Source organism: Mustelus asterias, chromosome 25 (genome assembly GCF_964213995.1).
Source record: "Mustelus asterias chromosome 25, sMusAst1.hap1.1, whole genome shotgun sequence".
NCBI lineage: Eukaryota > Metazoa > Chordata > Chondrichthyes > Carcharhiniformes > Triakidae > Mustelus > Mustelus asterias.
Window position 1 is genome coordinate 15,876,854 of NC_135825.1, and position 17,189 is coordinate 15,894,042.

Genomic DNA, 17,189 nt, shown 5'->3' on the forward strand with positions numbered 1-17,189 from the left:
CAAATGCTGTCCGATATGCTGAGATTTTCCAGCATTTTCTGTTTTTATTTGTTTCAATTGGGGTAATGTTGAGAATGGCAAGAATGGCCTTAGTCCTCCTGGGCTAGGAAGGAGGTGGCTGGAGAAGAGGAGCGGGTGGGATCAGCTGATTACTGATCACCGGTCTGTGCCTCCTACAGCAAAGGTTGTGTGACTTGTTGAGGAACACTGCAATGAAGTTACTGTGAAACAGGTATTGTTTCTTGCGCGCTATACCAAACCAAGCATACCGTTCATTGAGAAGGAGAGAGTGCAGAATGTAGTGTTACAGTCATAGCTGGGGTGTCGAGAAAGATCAGCTTAATGCGTGGTAGGCAGCATTGTTAGAGAGTTTCAAAGAGTTAGAATAAAGATTTAGAAGCATAGAACGAGAGTAAAAAATAGAATTAGAAGGTATGTTGGGCACAGCTTGCAAGAAGTCACGTTGCTCCGGTGCCATCTTGGTCATGCAGGGTGCTTAATCTAAAATGAACTTGCTAACTTATTTACATTTATACTGCACTGTATTAGTAGTTAAAACCTAATTGATTTGAGAACTTGCCCTGTTCAAAAGTCTAAGTAGCTGAAGAGAGAATTTATAGGGCTACATAGAAAGGGTGAGGGGATGTGTTGAGACCAGCTTGGTTGCTCTTATTTAAATCCTGCATGACCACAAACGGGTCACCTGTGCTGTCACCATTCTGTGATTCTATGCACATGAAAAATACTGTTCCACAATGGAAGGTAATAAAATGCAACATCTCTCTCTGGCTGATGTAGATGTGGAGCAATAACTATAATTTTACACTGAGAGATGGTTAACCTGATAATTGTCAGGGATAACACAGTGTATCCGCGATGTCTTCATGTTTGTCAGTTTTAAAGTTAAAGTTTATCAGTTGCAAGTAAGGCTTGCATTAACACTGCAAAGAAGTTACTGTGAAATTCCCCTAGTCGCCACAGTTCGGCACCTGTTCGGGTCAATGCCCCTTAGCAGCACGTCTTTCAGACTGTGGGAGGAAAGCGGAGCCCCCGGGAGAAAACCCACGCAGACACGGGGAAACTCCACACAGACATTGACCCAAGCCGAGAATTGAACTCTGGTCCCTGGCCCTGTGAGGCAGCAGTGCTAACCACTGTGCCACCCCTGTAGGGCATCCTGCCATCATAGATTCTCCATGACGTGTTCTGGGTGACCACCATCTTGTTATGTATTTGCATCTGCCATGGTTTGTGCTGCTGTGGTTTAGGGTTTTGCTTCCCCAAAGATCAATAGCAGGGTTCTTCCACAAGATATTTGTTTGTAACCCCTTGTGAGCTGACGTAGGTTTGATGCTTTGTTATCATTGTTGAGCATGTGGGTCCAAATGAGCTTGCGTGACTCTGTATGTGTGTTCAGTCATGTTCAGATGTGGAAATGCCCAGGAAGAACTAGGCTCTATTCCTGAAGTTTACTTTGAACTTAGTTGGATCTGTGGACTTTCAGAGGAAATCGGAGGGATGGGCGAAATCACTTAGGATGCATGGAAGGAAATGGTTATAGTGGAATAATGGACAGTGGTATCTGCCCATCTCATCATCTGTCATGGCTGTCAGGGCCATTTTTAAGTGGTAGTCCGTTCCACAGCTGGCATTTTTCTTTCCGTGCTCTTTCTCCCGCCATATTGTCATTTATTTTGTCCTCTGCTTTTTCACACCCTTCCTTGTATCCAGGTACTCCAATCATTAGTGAGGACTTCCATGCATTGCTTCTGATCCTAGTCAACTTGAAGTTTAACTTGCAGATCCTTGTATCACAGATATAGATGACCAGGCTCGCCATTGAGCATGTCTTTGGGGATATGGCCATCATCCATTTGGCTCATGTGACCCAGCAAGTGGTATATAGCGAGAGTAATGACTGCAGTATACCTAGTTAGGTGAGTTAAATGTCTTAGGAAAACTTCCCCCCCCCAAGAAAAATTTTAATGTAAAATTGACTGAAACCCATTGCTTAATGATTTAAGAAACTTCTGTTGTACTTTTAATAGTGACTTTTGAACGTATTTTGAGGTAGGTAGCTCAGATTAAGTTTATATATAAGTTTACAGAACTGTGCCAACCGTTTCCTCAGCTGTGGTTAGTTTTACGGAAGTAAATACACCTGTCATGAAGCTCCGTAAAAACAACATGACCATGGTACATCTTGCAGTTCTTTGTAAACACAGAGGGTGGTGAGTATCTGGAGCAAGCTGCCAGAGGTAGTAGTAGAGGTGGGTAGAATTTTGTCTTTTGAAAAGCGTTTAGACAGTTACATGGCTAAGATGGCTATAGAGGGATATGGGCCAAATGCAGGCAATTGGGACTAGCTTAGCAGTTTAAAAAAAAAAGGGGTGACATGACAAGTTGGGCCGAAGGGCCTGTTTCCATGCTGTAAACCTCTATGACCCATAGCACGTTTTCTGTGCTCTAAAACGTAGACTGGCTCATAAGTGATTTGCATCCATGTTTTTTGAATCATAGAATCCTTACAGTGCAGAAGGAGATCATTCATGGGTGGCACAGTGGTTAGCACTGCTGTCTCTCAGCGCTAGGGACTCGGGTTCGATTCCTGGCTTGGGTCACTGTGGAGTTTGCACGTTCTCCCCATGTCTGTGTGAGTTTCCTCCGTGTGCTCCGGTTTCCTCCCACAGTCCAAAAATGTGCGGTTTAAGTGGATTGGCAATGCTAAAATTGCCCCTTAGTATCAGGGAGAGTAGCTCGGGTAAATGCATGGGTTTATGGGGATAGGGCCTGGATGGGATTGAGGTCGGTGCAGACTTGATGGGCCGAATGGCCTCCCCCTGCACTGTAGGATTGTTGGTACATGTTCGATGGGCTGAATCATAGAATCCTACAGTGTAGAAGGAGGCCATTCGGTTCATCAAGTCTGCTCCGACCACAGTCCCACCCAGTCCCTATCCCCGTAACCCTATGTAATTATCCTGTTAATCCCCCTGTCACTAAGGGGAAATTTACCATAGCCAATTAACCTAACCCGCACAATATGGAGCAATATTGACTATACAAATGAACTTTGATTAAAATTGATTTGGCAAGTATTATTTTGTTCAACTGATCAATCCTGTAATAGCTGATCAATGGACAGCATTGTGCAATGTTACTGTGCATTCAGCTGCATTCTTGATGCATTAGATTTCTGGTTAAAATGTTCTAGTTTTGTATCTCTGTGCACTGAGAGCACATTTCCACTCCATCTGACGAAGGAGCAGCGCTCTGAAAGCTTATGGTATTTGCAACCAAATAAACCTGTTGGACTTTAACCTGGTGTTGTGAGACTTCTTACTGTGTTCACCCCAGTCCAACGCCGGCATCTCCACATCAGAAAATGTTCTAAGCACTGATGAATAAAGTATCTGTTGAACATCCAGCAGTGTTGAATTCAACATATTTTATTGACACTAGCCAGATTAAAGTGACTGAGGAGGGTAGGGTGCATTGTTGAATTTACCAGCTGGTTGTTGCATATTGTAAAGTCTGCACACTTGCTGCATAACTTGCAATCTTTCAGCACTTCCTCCACAGACAAAGTGGGAGAGTCTGAATAATTCAGAGCTTCAGAGTTTGTCTCAAAGGAACAGAGAACGGGCTGTGAAATTCTTTCTTGTTGCTGAAACAATAGATTGAATACTAACTAATCTAATCAATATGCCTGAATCTCATTCATTAAAAGGCAAATTCAGCCACATAATTTGTAGATTTTGAGGAGGGTATTCACAAGTAGTATTTGCTTAAACTGAATTCCATCGTAATTGGATTCCATTTTGCTGACAGTGTTTACTTTTAAATCACCTGTGAAGTATGGTATTGAAATGGGAGTTCAGTGTCAGATGTGTGCAGATTTAACTTGGGGAGTTCTCATTGAGGCCTGTTTGTGCAGTCCATTCTTGCATCCTCAGGTTTCTGGTATGTTGCAACTACCACCAGACCTGAAGTTCCAAAAGCTTGTTACTGTTAATAACTAGTTCATTCTGATTAACTTGCTCTACAAAATCTCGATTTAAAAAAAATAGACTGGATGGATTAAGGGATGATGTGGAGATGCCGGTGTTGGACTGGGGTAAACACAGTAAGAAGTCTCACAACACCAGGTTAAAGTCCAACAGGTTTATTTGGTAGCACAAGCCACTAGCTTTCGGAGCGCTACCCCTTCATCCGCTCCGAAAGTTAATGGCTTGTGCTACCAAATAAACCTGTTGGACTTTAACCTGGTGTTGTGAGACTTCTTACTGGATAGAGGGAACAGGCTCTAAGGGTACGTAAAGTACTTTGCACCCAATTAATTGTTTTTTTAACATGTTGTCACTGTTGCCCTGTACCTTTTTTATTTGGTTGTAGTGCAGGGAAGCAGAAGGGTTGTTGACCACAGTAAGATCCCACAAGTAACACCACATAATCTGCTTTAGTAATGTTGCTTTAATACTATGGGATCTTTTGCAGCCAGCTCATATTTGATTTGATTTTTTGATTTGACTTATTATTGACGCATGTATTAGTATACAGTGAAAAGTATTGTTTCTTGCGTGCTATACAGACAGAGCATACTGTTCATAGAGAAGGAAACGAGAGAGTGCAGAATGTAGTGTTGCAGTCATAGCTAAGGTGTAGAAAAAGATCAACTTAATGCGAGGTAGGTCCATTCAAAAGTCTGATGGCAGCAGGGAAGAAACTGTTCTTGAGTCGGTTGGTACGTGACCGCAGACTTTTGTATTTTTTTCCTGACGGAAGAAGGTGGAAGAGAGAATGTCCGGGGTGCATGGGATCCTTAATTATGCTGGCTGCTTTGTCGAGGCAGCGGGGAGTGTAGACAGTCAATGGATGGGAGGTCTAAGGGTATGTAAAGTACTTTGCACCCAATTAATTGCCACTGTTGTACTGTACCTTTTTAAATTTTGTTGTAGTGGAGGAAAGCACAGCAGAAGTGTTGTTGACCACTAAGATCCAGCAAGTATCACCACATAATTTTCATTAGTAATTTGCTTTAATACTGTGGAATCTTTTGCAGCCAGCTCATAGGGTCTCTGTTTAATGTCTCATCTGAAAGACAGCACCTTTGCACTCCCTCGGCCCTGCACTAGGGTCAATCTCATACTTGACTCTGGCCTGGAGCTTACACCCGTGAACTTCCAGCTCCGGGAGGAGTGCCAACAGCAAGCTGAACACTGACTCCTAATTAAGTTTTGAAATGCAAGTGGGCTCTTCATTGCCATATCTGGGTGGCACGGTGGCAGAATGGTTAGCACTGCTGCCGCTCAGTGCACGGGACAGGATTCTATTCCAGTATTGGGTGACTGTGTGGAGTTTGCACATTCTCCTCATGTCTGCGTGTGTTTCCTCTGGGTGCTCTGGTTTCCTTCTACACTTGAAAGACGGTGCAGATTAGGTGGATTTGCCATGCTAAATTGCCCTTTTGTGTCCAAAGATGTGTAGGTTAGGGCAATTAGCAGAGTAAATGGAGGCATGGTGGGCCTGGCTAAGATGCTCTCTCGGAGAGTTGGTGCAGATTTCATGGGCTGACTGGCCTCCTGCACTGTAGGGATTCTATGATTTCTCTGATTTGGAGCTAGTAAGACCTAGTAGGTCCCACATGGAAGACCTGTGGAAGGTAAATTCACATGGGATACAGGGTAATTTGATAAAAGTGGATTCCAAATTGGCTCAGTTGTAGGAGACAGAGGTAATAACAAAAGGCTGCTTTAGTGACTGGAAGCCAGTGTCCAGTGGCGTACCACCGTGATCTGGTCTCCCTATTATTCCTATCTGTTCCTATCTTCTATATAACCCCATATATTTACCCTGCTGTTCCTCCTGACACTGATGGCCAATCCATCTAATTTGCATATTATTGGACTGTGGGAGGAAACCAGAGCACCTGGAGGAAACTCAGACAGACACGGAGAACGTGCAGATTCCACACAGTGACGCAAGCTGGGAATCAAACCCCGGTCCCTGGCATTGTGAGGCAGCAGTGCTAAGCACTGTGCCACCGTGCCACCCCAATGACATTGGTGACTGGGGGCTAAGCTTAGTAATTTTGCGGATGACACTAAGATTAGACGGGTGGTTAACAGTGAGACAGAGTGTCTTGGGTTACAGAGCTCTGACAAAGAGTCATCCAGATTCGAAACGTTGGCCCTATTCTCTCCCCACAGATGCTGTCAGACCTGACTTTTTTCCAGTACTTTCTCTTTTATGAAAGAAAACTGTGTTCATTACTGGGGTGTGACCATTCGGAATGGTTTTGGTGAGGTTTTGATGCCTGAAGAGGATTGAGAATATTGGGCTGCAGCGTATCTTTAAGAATGGTTACCTACAGTTACTACAGGTGATTCAGCAAAACTGGCTGATCAAGATGAGTGAGACATCAGTTTGTAGGGACATAGAACATAGAACAGTACAGCACAGTACAGGCCCTTCGGCCCATGATGTTGTGCCGAGCTTTGTCCGAAACCAAGATCAAGCTATCCCACTCCCTATCATCCTGGTGTGCTCCATGTGCCTATCCAATAACTGCTTGAAAGTTCAACGTACTATATTATTGAATAATTTTGGTGCATAGTAGAGAGAGAGCGCACGTGTGAGCATGAATCAGCAAAGGACATTGCCACATTGTCTCCCCGTGTCTGTGTGTGTTTCCTCTGGGTGCTCTGGTTTCCTCCTACACTTGAAAGGTGGTGCAGATGAGGTGGATTCGCCATGCTAAATTGCCCCTTAGTGCCCAAAGATGTGTAGCTTAGGGCGATTAGCGGAGTAAATGTGTGTGGTGGAGGGTGGGCTTGGCTAAGATGCTCTTTCATTGCGGCAATGTAGGTACTAAGTTAATTTAAAATGCTTTTGGTCGAGGACAGAATAGATCTGCCTGTGACAATCTAATGCTGTGAATACCTGATTAAAATTTACTGTAAAAACTGATGAAAAGCTGTTTAGTTAAAACTCTGATCACTTTCTGGTCATTATTAATGCGCAAGATTTTAAGATTGTGCTCAAATTCCTCCTGTTGGGAGTTAAAGTGCAATACAGCTAGATTTATTAGACTAGTCCTATTACAGATTTTGCGCTGACGTAAAGAACCTTTAACTCTTAACGGGCACAAAACGTATGGGTCAGTTCCACTGAAGTTGCCCGACTTGAATGTTGACAGTAATAACCTTTCTTCTTTTGCCTTGTCATTTCAACGTGAAAATGGAATTGCCATTCTGAATCATAGAGTAAAGTAGGAGCAAATGCATAACTGACTCAAGTTATAAATGCAGTCAAATGTGGTAGTCTGCAATATTCTTTGCACACGAGTCATCTACATTTTGCTTAAAAACCGATTATTGCAAGTCATTTAGTTGTACTAATGCCCCCTTTTGCTCTGAAATAGTTAATGTTGGTTCAAGGATCACTCAATACAGAGATGAGGTGGAATTTCTTCTCCTGACGGTAGTGAATCTGTGGAATTCTTTGCCGTGGAGGCAGGGTCGTTAAGTTCAAGGCTGAGCCAGATGGACTTTTAATCAGTAAGGGAATCCAGGGTTCTGGGATAAGGTGGGAAACTGGAGTTGAGGATTATATCAGATCAGTCACGATCTTATTGAATGGCAGAGCAAATTCGATAAACCAGATAATCTACTCCCCCTCCTATAGGTCTAATGTGCAGCGGTGTGGGGTAAAGGCAGGGGGATGGCACTATGTCACAATGCTTGTTTGGAGAGCTGGTTGGTGCAGACATGATGGGCCAAATGGCTTCCTTCTGTACTATAACAGTCTCGTAGTTATGCAGCTTACTTCTGTTCCTACGTCTTAAGAATTTTGCACTGAAGCTGCCGGTGCAGTTATCATGTGATACACAAGCCAATAATGCCAGCTATGACACTCTGAGATTTTAAAGATATAGAAATCTACCCTTGTTAGCCATTCCTGATGTTGGATCTACCTGTCTAAATTGTGAAAACACTGGTGAATTACTGGATATGTTGTATAATTAAATCTCTGATCGGGCAAACCTTCTGGTTGTTTGGAATGCAGAACTGCACTCATATTCTTGAATTACAAGGAATCTTTCAAGCTCTTTCACTGGTGCCAATTATTCCATTTGCTGAAGCAACAGAGGGCAGATGTCATTTTGTCTAAATTGTAACTCCAGGTTTTTATACACTCCGTTGACTCAATGAAAAATGTGTGCTGTTACGTTAGATATATTATATGTGGGGGAGTCCAGAACTAGGGGTCATCGTTTGAGGATAAGGGGTAAACTTTTAGAAGTGAGATGAGGAGAAATTTCTTCACCCAGAGGGTGGTGAATGTGTGGAATTCGCTACCGAATGTAGTTGAGGCCAAAACGTTGCCTGATTTCAAGAAAACATTAAATATATCTCTCGGGGCTAAAGAGATCAAGGGATATGGGAGGAAGGGGGGACCAGGATATTGAATTCGATGGTCAGCCATGATCAAGATGAATGGCGGAGCCGGCTCGAAGGGCCGAATGGCCTACTCCTGCTTCTAGTTTCTATATATTGCTCGTTAACTTTGTGGATCTGGCAGGAAGATTTTGCCACCAGTACAACTCTTACTGTTGTCCCTTTTGTGTACTCTAGCCCTTGTTGTACCGGATGTTCCTTGACAGCCAATATTATAAATTGTCTTTCTATTCCCCTCCTCCAGATGCACAGACTCCCTGTCAACATGACAACGGCTTCCACGTCTAAACCCTATACGTCATCTGAAAACCCATGCGGGGTCTCAGCAGAAAAGGTTGGCCAGGTAACTATCTGAGTTTCAGTGCAAAGAATCTGTTTTTTAATAAGAAATCCATCATAGAGTAAGTGAAGGCTTCAAACTGTAATACACCTGTTATTTGATTGCTGTTTCAAAATGTTAAGAACTGTTGGGGCAAGTGGTTGTCTGAAGTGGATATCCCCCTTTTGCCAAGCTGGGATGGGCTTGGAGGAATAATGAGTTCATCTCTGCTGCTGCTCAGAAGATTTGCGCCAATGTCTGTAGCTTCTCAGATTGGATAGTTTGGATTTGAGTGGCCCCAGATCAATTTATTGCCCTGAAAACCAAGCTATGACCATTAGATATAGGAGCAGAATTAGACCTCTCGGCCCATCGAGTCTACTCCTCCATTCAATCATGGCTGATATTTGTCTCATCCCCATTCTCCTGCCTTTTCCCCTGACCCCTGATCCCCTTATTAATCAAGAACCTATCTATCCCTGTCTTAAAGACAGTTTGTTCACTAAGCTATGCTAAAAGCTCTTTTTAAGAATCGGGGCCAATCGTTAGCACTGTTGCATCCAGTCAATTCCAGCCTTGGGTTACTGTCTGTGTATGGTACGGTACAGTAGCACAGTGGTTAGCACTGCTGATTCACAGCTCCAGGGACATGGGTTCGATTCCTGGCTTGGGGCACTGTCTGTGTGGAGTTTGCACATTCTCCACGTGTCTGCGTGGGTTTCCTCCGGGTGCTCCGGTTTCCTCCCACAGTCCAAAGATGTGCGGGTTAGGTGGATTGGCCATGCTAAAATTGCCTCTTAGTGTCCTGAGATGCGTAGGTTAGAGGAATTAGCGGGTAAATGTGTAGGGATATGGGGGTAGGGCCTGGGTGGGATTGTGGTTGGTGCAGACTCGATGGGCCAAATGGCCTCTTTCTGCACTGTAGGGTTTCTATGGTTATAGTTTGCATGTGCTCCCTGTGTCTGCTTGGCTTTCTTCCAGGTGCTCTGATTTCCTCTCTCAGTCTAAAGATGTGCAGGTTAGGTGGATCGACCATGCTAAATTGCCCCTTAATGTCCCAAGAATGTGTAGGTGAGATGGATTAGCCATGGTAAATGTGTGTGGTTACAACGATAGGGCAGGGGAGAGGGGCTGGGTAAGATTCTTGTCAGAGAGTTGGTGCAGACTCAATGGGCGAAATGGCCTCTTCTGCACTGTAGGGATTATATGATTCTAATTTTGGAAAAAAATGAAACTAATAAACATATGTAAAGGTGTTAGTGATGGAATCAGATCAGTTGTGACTTACAAAAGGGACTTGGATGATAGAAAGGAAATTGCAGGTTTGTGGGGAAAAGGCAGCAGGTTGGGACGAGCTGTATAGCTCTTGCAGAGAATAGCATTGACACGATAGACCGAATAGCCTCTTGCTCCAACAATTCTCATGATCTCTCTTCAAGTGAATTATTCACAACCTTGGATTTTCATTGTACTTTGCATTAAAGCCAGAAAGGCCTCTAAATCTGCTGGTGTGTTTTCAACAAAAAAAAAATGACAAATGGGAATAAATGTATAAGTGCCTAACAAATGTGAATTAAAATTTTTGATATGGTTTTTAAAATTGCTGCCTGCTTCTGTTTGGTTTTTCTCTAGATAAGGCCGAAGACACCTCTGCTGAACATCCTGCATGAAGCGGGTGCATCAGGAGAACACTTCACATTGAAGGAGGTAAATAAAGCAATGGGAGTTCCTGTAATACAAATTTCTGCATCCAAACAACAAAAACGTTGTAGCCGGTTACAACCCTTTTGAATATTGGTTAGTTATGGATTCACCCACATGATCTTTTTGGGGAAAAAAAGATGTAACTCTCAGTTGGTTAAGGAAATTTGGGTGAAAATTCCTGTAGTCTAGTGCATTTTTCAGTGACTTTAGTTGAGTTAGGATGGAAGAGTCAATTACTAGGGGGCATAGGTTTAAGGTGCAAGGTTTAAAGGAGATGTACGAGGCAGGTTTTTTACACAGAGGGTGGTGGGTGCCTGGAACTCGTAGTGGAAGCGGATACAATAGTGACTTTTAAGGGGCGTCTTGACAAATACATGAATAGAATGGAAATGGGGGATACGGTCCCCGGAAGGGTAGGGGGTTTTAATTAAGTCGGGCAGCATGGTCGGTGCAGGCTTGGAGGGCCGAAGGGCCTGTTCCTGTGCTGTAATTTTCTTTGTTCTTTGGATATCAAACCTATCTTTTTAACATTTGACCACACCTAAAGGACTGTAGTGCTGTGATGGGTCCTCAACACACCACGCCTTTACGAATGGTCTACTGACTTAAGGGATAGGAGCATAGATTTATCAGAAGGAATCCTGGAATCGTTGAATCCCTACAGTGCAGAAGGAGGGCATTCGGCCCATCAAGCCTGCATTGACATATTTGCAAGTGCGACTGGTTATTAAACTGTGGGCTGGACATTGCTACAATGCTGCAGTACCCAGTTTACGACACTAGAGGTACTCAGTAAACAATGTAAATAGCCATTTAGTGACAGAGTTTTATTTGAATGATAGCGCTGCATTACATTATATAAGTTAGTCTAGTTAATATGTGACAAAAATAGTGCAATTTAATAATTTGTCAATAGTCAAATGGAAGTTGTTTGTTTTCGGGTGAAACCCAAATTGCCCATTGCAATTACCTGAGGGAGGATTCAAAAGTTTCAGCACTTTGACCCAAAGTGAGTGCTGATGACGGCAGACTTAAAGTTCAACGATCAGTCGCACTTGCAAATATGACGGTGGCACTGTCTGGCATTTCGATAAGATCATTAAAAAAAATGGGAGAAGACCTTTTGGCACATTTTGCCTGCTACCCCATTCAGTAAGATCATGGCTGACCTGACCGTGGCTGTTATTCCACTTCACTGCCGTGCAGCCTCCAGTCCCACCCCCCCTCCCAGTATCCCTTTACTTCCTCGTAGAATAATAAATTCAGTGACCAAACCTCCATTGCTCTCTGTTTAAGAGCATTCTAAAGACTTGCAACCCTCTGACAGAAGAAATTTCCCTGCATCTCTCTCTTAAATGAGAGACCATTTTTGATGTTAATGCTTGCCCATGTGACCCTTAAGTTTTGAGCACATGTGACTTCTGGTATTTTAAGAAAAAAACTTTAGTTAGTGTGTGTGTTTTTTTTTGATGAGAGCTGTTTTCTCTTGTAGGTAATGCATTATCTTGGTCAGTATATAATGTTGAAACAACTCTATGACCAACAACAACAACATATTGTACATTGTGGAAATGATGCTCTGGGTAAAGTGTTTGGAGTCCAGAGCTTCTCCGTTAAAGATCCAAGGTAAAACTCTTTGGGTTTTAAAGCCTTTTCATTATTGTTCTCTGGAAATTGGCTATTTTTGAAAGATAATCCAGTGCAACATTTTAGCCTGTCCGTACAACTACAAACCTTACTGTGATGTGGAGATGCCCGGTGTTGGACTGGGGTGAGCAAGATGAGAGGTCACACGACACCAGGGTTATAGTCCAACAGGTTTATTTGAAATCACAAAGCGTTTGGAGAGCTGCTCCTTTGTCAGGTGAAAAGACAAAGGAGCAGCGCTCCAAAAGCTTGTGATTTCACAATAAACCTGTTGGACTGTAACCTGGTGCCGTGTGACGTTAAACCTTACTGTAGTATTTGTACTAGCAATGGTGCCAACTGGTGACTTGCTTCTGAAGTGTGGCCCTTTTTAAATCCAGTCCAATTCTTTAGGTAGCCTGAGTCTGCATTGATTGGCATATGTATTCTGTTGTATTACGATTAGAAAATCTATTTGCTTATGCTGTTGACTCTCCATTTAGAAATTCTCGTGTCCCTAGAAGCTGTTTTTATGAACTGCTCGCTCTGTAATTATGGTCTGGCAAGCTTGCTAATGCAGTCTCCGTCATAAATAGGGACTGAATTAAATTTATCCACCTTCTAAACTTTCCTCATCAAAGGCCACTCTTGGCTTTCACTCCCTATACCTAAAAGTGCAATATAAATGTGGCTGTTGGTAAACAACTAATGCTGTGTATGAACGAATTGAAAGTGCTGGAAATGTTCAACCGGTTAGGTAACAACATAAATAGCAGGAGTAGGCCATTCAGTCCTTGAAGCTTGTGCTGCCTTTCATTTAAGTTCATGGCTGATCGTCTACCCTCCATTCCACTTTTCGATCACATCTTTACATCTCTCCATTCCTTTAGCATTCAAAAATCTATTAATCTCTGTTGTATAAACTCAGCTACTGAGCATCCGCAGCACTCTGAGATTCCAAAAATTCACAACCTTTTTGAGTGAAGAAATTCCTCTTCATTCCAGTACTAAATGACCATGCCCTTATTTTGAGAGTCTGACTGACAAATTTTCTTGGGACGTGAGTTTGGTTGGACTTGGTTTTTGCCCGAGTGGTCCGGGTTGTGTTGTGAATTCAAGTCAAAATGAAAATAAGCTTTTATTTTTGTTCCAAGTGAAATACACACTGTGGCAAGTCATTGCATTTTAGTTTTTTGGAAACCTCTTTTTAAAATGCTATCCAAGACTGAATAAGATAACATAACTCATGAGTAATCCCCATATATTGTTAGCAGTCTGGTAGATTGTTGATTTGCGAGGTGATCCTGTAAGCTCAACGTAAAGGAGCTGCATTTAAGGGAGATGAGGTCAAATGAAGAAGTGTCCATGGCACAAGTTGCAAACCATTTTGTAACACTGAATTGATAAACTCAAATGTACACAATGGTTCTTTACCTAAAGCAATAACCAAACATTTTGTTCGGACATGAATGACCAGGGGCTGCCTATCATGGAGGTTTGTCCTAATGTCGTCATAATGCATTGCATGCTGTATGAAGTAATATGTCTTGTAGCATTTAAACATACCTATCTTTTTTGCAGCCACTTGTATGAAATGCTTTCAAGGAATCTAAGAGCTGCCAACTTTCAAGGTGTGTATATTGTTTTGGGTTTTTGTTCGTTCGTGAAGCACTTGTTTGAAATATATTGCAAAGTGAGGGAGTAAACTAATGGGGGAAAGAAATACATTTCTAGTGAAGGTAACCTGAGGTAGGTATTGGTGGAAGTTACATTGTAGATACATCCATTAAATGTATAGTGATTTGACTGCTTCAAATGAATGTTGATCAAAGACTGTTATCAGTTGAAAAGGAAGGAAGAGGGATTACAGCATCTTGTAAGAATGATTTGTAGATGGTCTCCAACAATTTTTTCAGCTTGTGGCAGATTGCAAAAATGTGAAATTTAAACATGGGATTTTGTCATGTTACCTTGGTTTGTGTTGAGTTTTTAAAACCATGACCTAACTTCAATCTTGTTGAGCTGCAATTTGCTTTTAAAAATAAATATACAAATGACGCACGCTTTAAATATATAGCAAGGAAGAAATGCCCTGTAATTATACCTCATGTTACTTGGAAGAATGACTTCAGTTACCAAACACAGCAAGAAGTTCAACAACACCAGGTTAAAGTCCAACAGGTTTATTTGGTAGCAAAAGCCACACAAGCTTTCGGAGCTCTAAGCCCCTTCTTCAGGTGAGTGGGAACCAAAAAAAGTTCAGTTACCAAAGACAGAGAATGTATTCTTAAGTGGGGAAACTTCAATGTCTACCACTAAGAGTGGCTCGGTAGCACTATATTGACTGAGCTGGCTGAGTCCTGAAGGACATAACTGTTAGACTGGGCTTGTGACGGCTGGTGAGAGAACCAACATCAGCTTCAACAATCAATTGATCTCATCAATCTACCGGTTACAGACGGGTCTGTCCATACCACAGTGCAGTCGTTGTGGAAACAAAGGTCCATCTTCATACTGAGGATTGTATTGTATTGACTATTGTATTGACTGTATAGTATGGTGCCATCACTGTACTAAATGGGATGGATTGAGAACAGAATAAGCAGTTCAAACCTGGGCAGCCATGAGGTACTGTGGACTATCGGTAGCAGAGTTTCATTTAATCACAATCTGTACCCTTGTGACCTGGCATATTCTTATCATTATCCTTGAATCTTAAATTCAATGAGAAACCAAACAAGAAATGGCAGCAGGCAACCTAAAAAGAGGTGCCGATCTGATGAAATTACGACACAGGGCTGTAAATATGCTGAAAAATAGAAGCAGCATGTTCTAGATAGTGAAGCGATCCCACAATCAACAGGTCTTATCAAAGTTCGTCAGCCAACAACTAACAGGAGGAGGAAGCTTCATGAACATCCTCATCATCAATTATGGAGGAGTCCAGCACCTGAATGCAAAAGAATATTGAGTGGATGATTAATCTCTGCCACCCTCCTGCATTTCCTGCCATTGCTGAAGGCAGTGTTCAGCCAGTTAGAATCACTCCGTGATATCAAGTGGCTGAGCTTACTGAATACAGCAAAGGTATGGACCCCAAGAAGAATAGATTGCAATGCTGAGAACTGGTGTTCTGGACCTAACTGTGCTGCTATCCAAGTTGTTCCATTACAGCAACAACACTGACATCTACCTGACTAGAATGCTCAGCTGTGTCCTCCACAGAAAGCAGGACAAATCCAATCCAACCTCATCAACCTACTCTCAACCAGCAGCGGTTCATCAATAATGCCATTGTGCAGATTTACTCACAATAACTTGCTCACTGATGCTCAGTTTGTGTCCACCAGGCCACTCAACTCCAGATCTCATGATAGCCTCAGACCAAACATAAACACAAGCTGAGTTTCAGGTGAGATGAGAGTAACTGCCCCTAATGGTACAAATCATAGCGAGCACAAAGGAAGGTGATTGTGCTTGTCTGATGCTAATCATCGCTGCAGGACTTCCTCAGTATAATGTCCGAGTCCCAACTATCTTCAGCTGCTTCATAAATGATCCTCCCTCCACCATAATATCAAAAATTTGCATTGTCCAGTTCCACTTGCAATTCCTAAGATAATGAAGCAGTCAGGGCCTGCATGCAGAAAGGACAGAATGGGCTTAGGCCAGTAACGTTCATGCCAGGCAATGACAATGTCCAACTAGAGTCACGCGACTTCCCCATGACATTCAGTGTGATTACAATCAAGTCTCCTACCATCACCATCTAGAGATTCGCTTTTGCCCAGAAACTTAACTGATCACCCTGTAAATACCATGGCTATACATGGCAGAGACATGGTATTCAGGATGAGTGACTCACCTCTTGAACCCCCAAAGCCTGACCACGATCGAAATGCACAAGTTAGGAATGTGATGGTGTGCACTCCTCGTGCATGCTTGAGTACAGTTCCAACAGCACTTGAAGCTGTCTTTTGGTGCACCATCAACCACCTTAACCATTTGCACTCCTTCACCCGTGCACCAGATCTGCAGCGTATATAATACGCAGCAGCAAATTGTCAAGGATTTTTTGACACTGCCTCCCAAATCTGAGACCCCTACCACCTAGAAGCATAAGCACCGCAGCTGCATGGGAATACCACAATCTGGATGTTTCACACCGTCCTTGCCCACCCAGTCCTCCATTGCTGGATCGAAATGCTGGAGCCCCACCTAACAGCATTGTCGGAATTCCTCCAGCATGCAGGCTGTAGTGCCTCAAGAAAGCTGCTCGCCAGTACCTCACAAGCATTAATTGCAGTAAATGCTGGCTTGGCCCGCATTGAATGCATAAGAATTATTGCAGATCACCATGAGTTGCTTTATCCCACTTCGCTTTTCTGAAAATGGCATCTTATCCTTAACCTCCTCAGAGTATCATCATGTTGCTGGATTTGCATATTAATTGCTTAATAAACTCACTAGTGAAATTAATCTATCTGACCCAGAAAGGGAACAGTTTTGTTGTGAAGTCTTATTCTTTTGAAATTTTAAATTGTTACATTTTTGCTTTTCTTTTTTGCCTTACCCATTCAAATCTTCTTTCTCTCCCCATTTCTCTAAACCTGAATTGACGTTGAATTTACCCACTCTCAACTTTTTATGGCCAGCAGATGCACCATTGACCTCTACTACATTATTAGTTTGCACTTTCAGCAAGTACTAGGAAAATAATTTTTGAACTGAAAGAAGTGGGATAACGTCTGCTTGACTGAGCGAGATTCCCTTCTCCAGCAAATTCTGGCCCAGTATATTTAGCTTGGAAAAGGCATTAAGTGATATTTTTTAATGCCATAAACTAATGAATGGGATGAGTCCTTGTTCCTGATCAAAAAATAAAATAATTTAAAGTTGGATGAATGTGTTAATCAGTAAATCTGTACCTTGGTCTTGGTCAGACTATTAAAAGAGAGATCAGTTAATCTGCATTTGCACATTTGGTAACTGGAGTGCCCATTGCCACTGTGAACCTGTGGAAATGACAGCTAGAATAGAATTGTAGAAGAATCATAGAATCCCTACAATGCAGAAGGAGG

The 17,189-nt window shown here is 42.6% G+C and overlaps 1 protein-coding gene across 1 annotated transcript in view; it reads left to right on the forward strand.

The window, feature by feature from the left end:
- mdm4 (MDM4 regulator of p53) overlaps positions 1-17,189 on the forward strand; it is a 33,165-nt gene that overhangs the window by 3,444 nt on the left and 12,532 nt on the right. The window contains exons 2-5 of the mRNA XM_078242179.1: positions 8,704-8,802; positions 10,411-10,485; positions 11,975-12,108; positions 13,690-13,739. Coding sequence (XP_078098305.1) covers positions 8,704-8,802; positions 10,411-10,485; positions 11,975-12,108; positions 13,690-13,739 — 358 coding nt within the window. The remainder of the gene's footprint in view (positions 1-8,703; positions 8,803-10,410; positions 10,486-11,974; positions 12,109-13,689; positions 13,740-17,189) is intronic.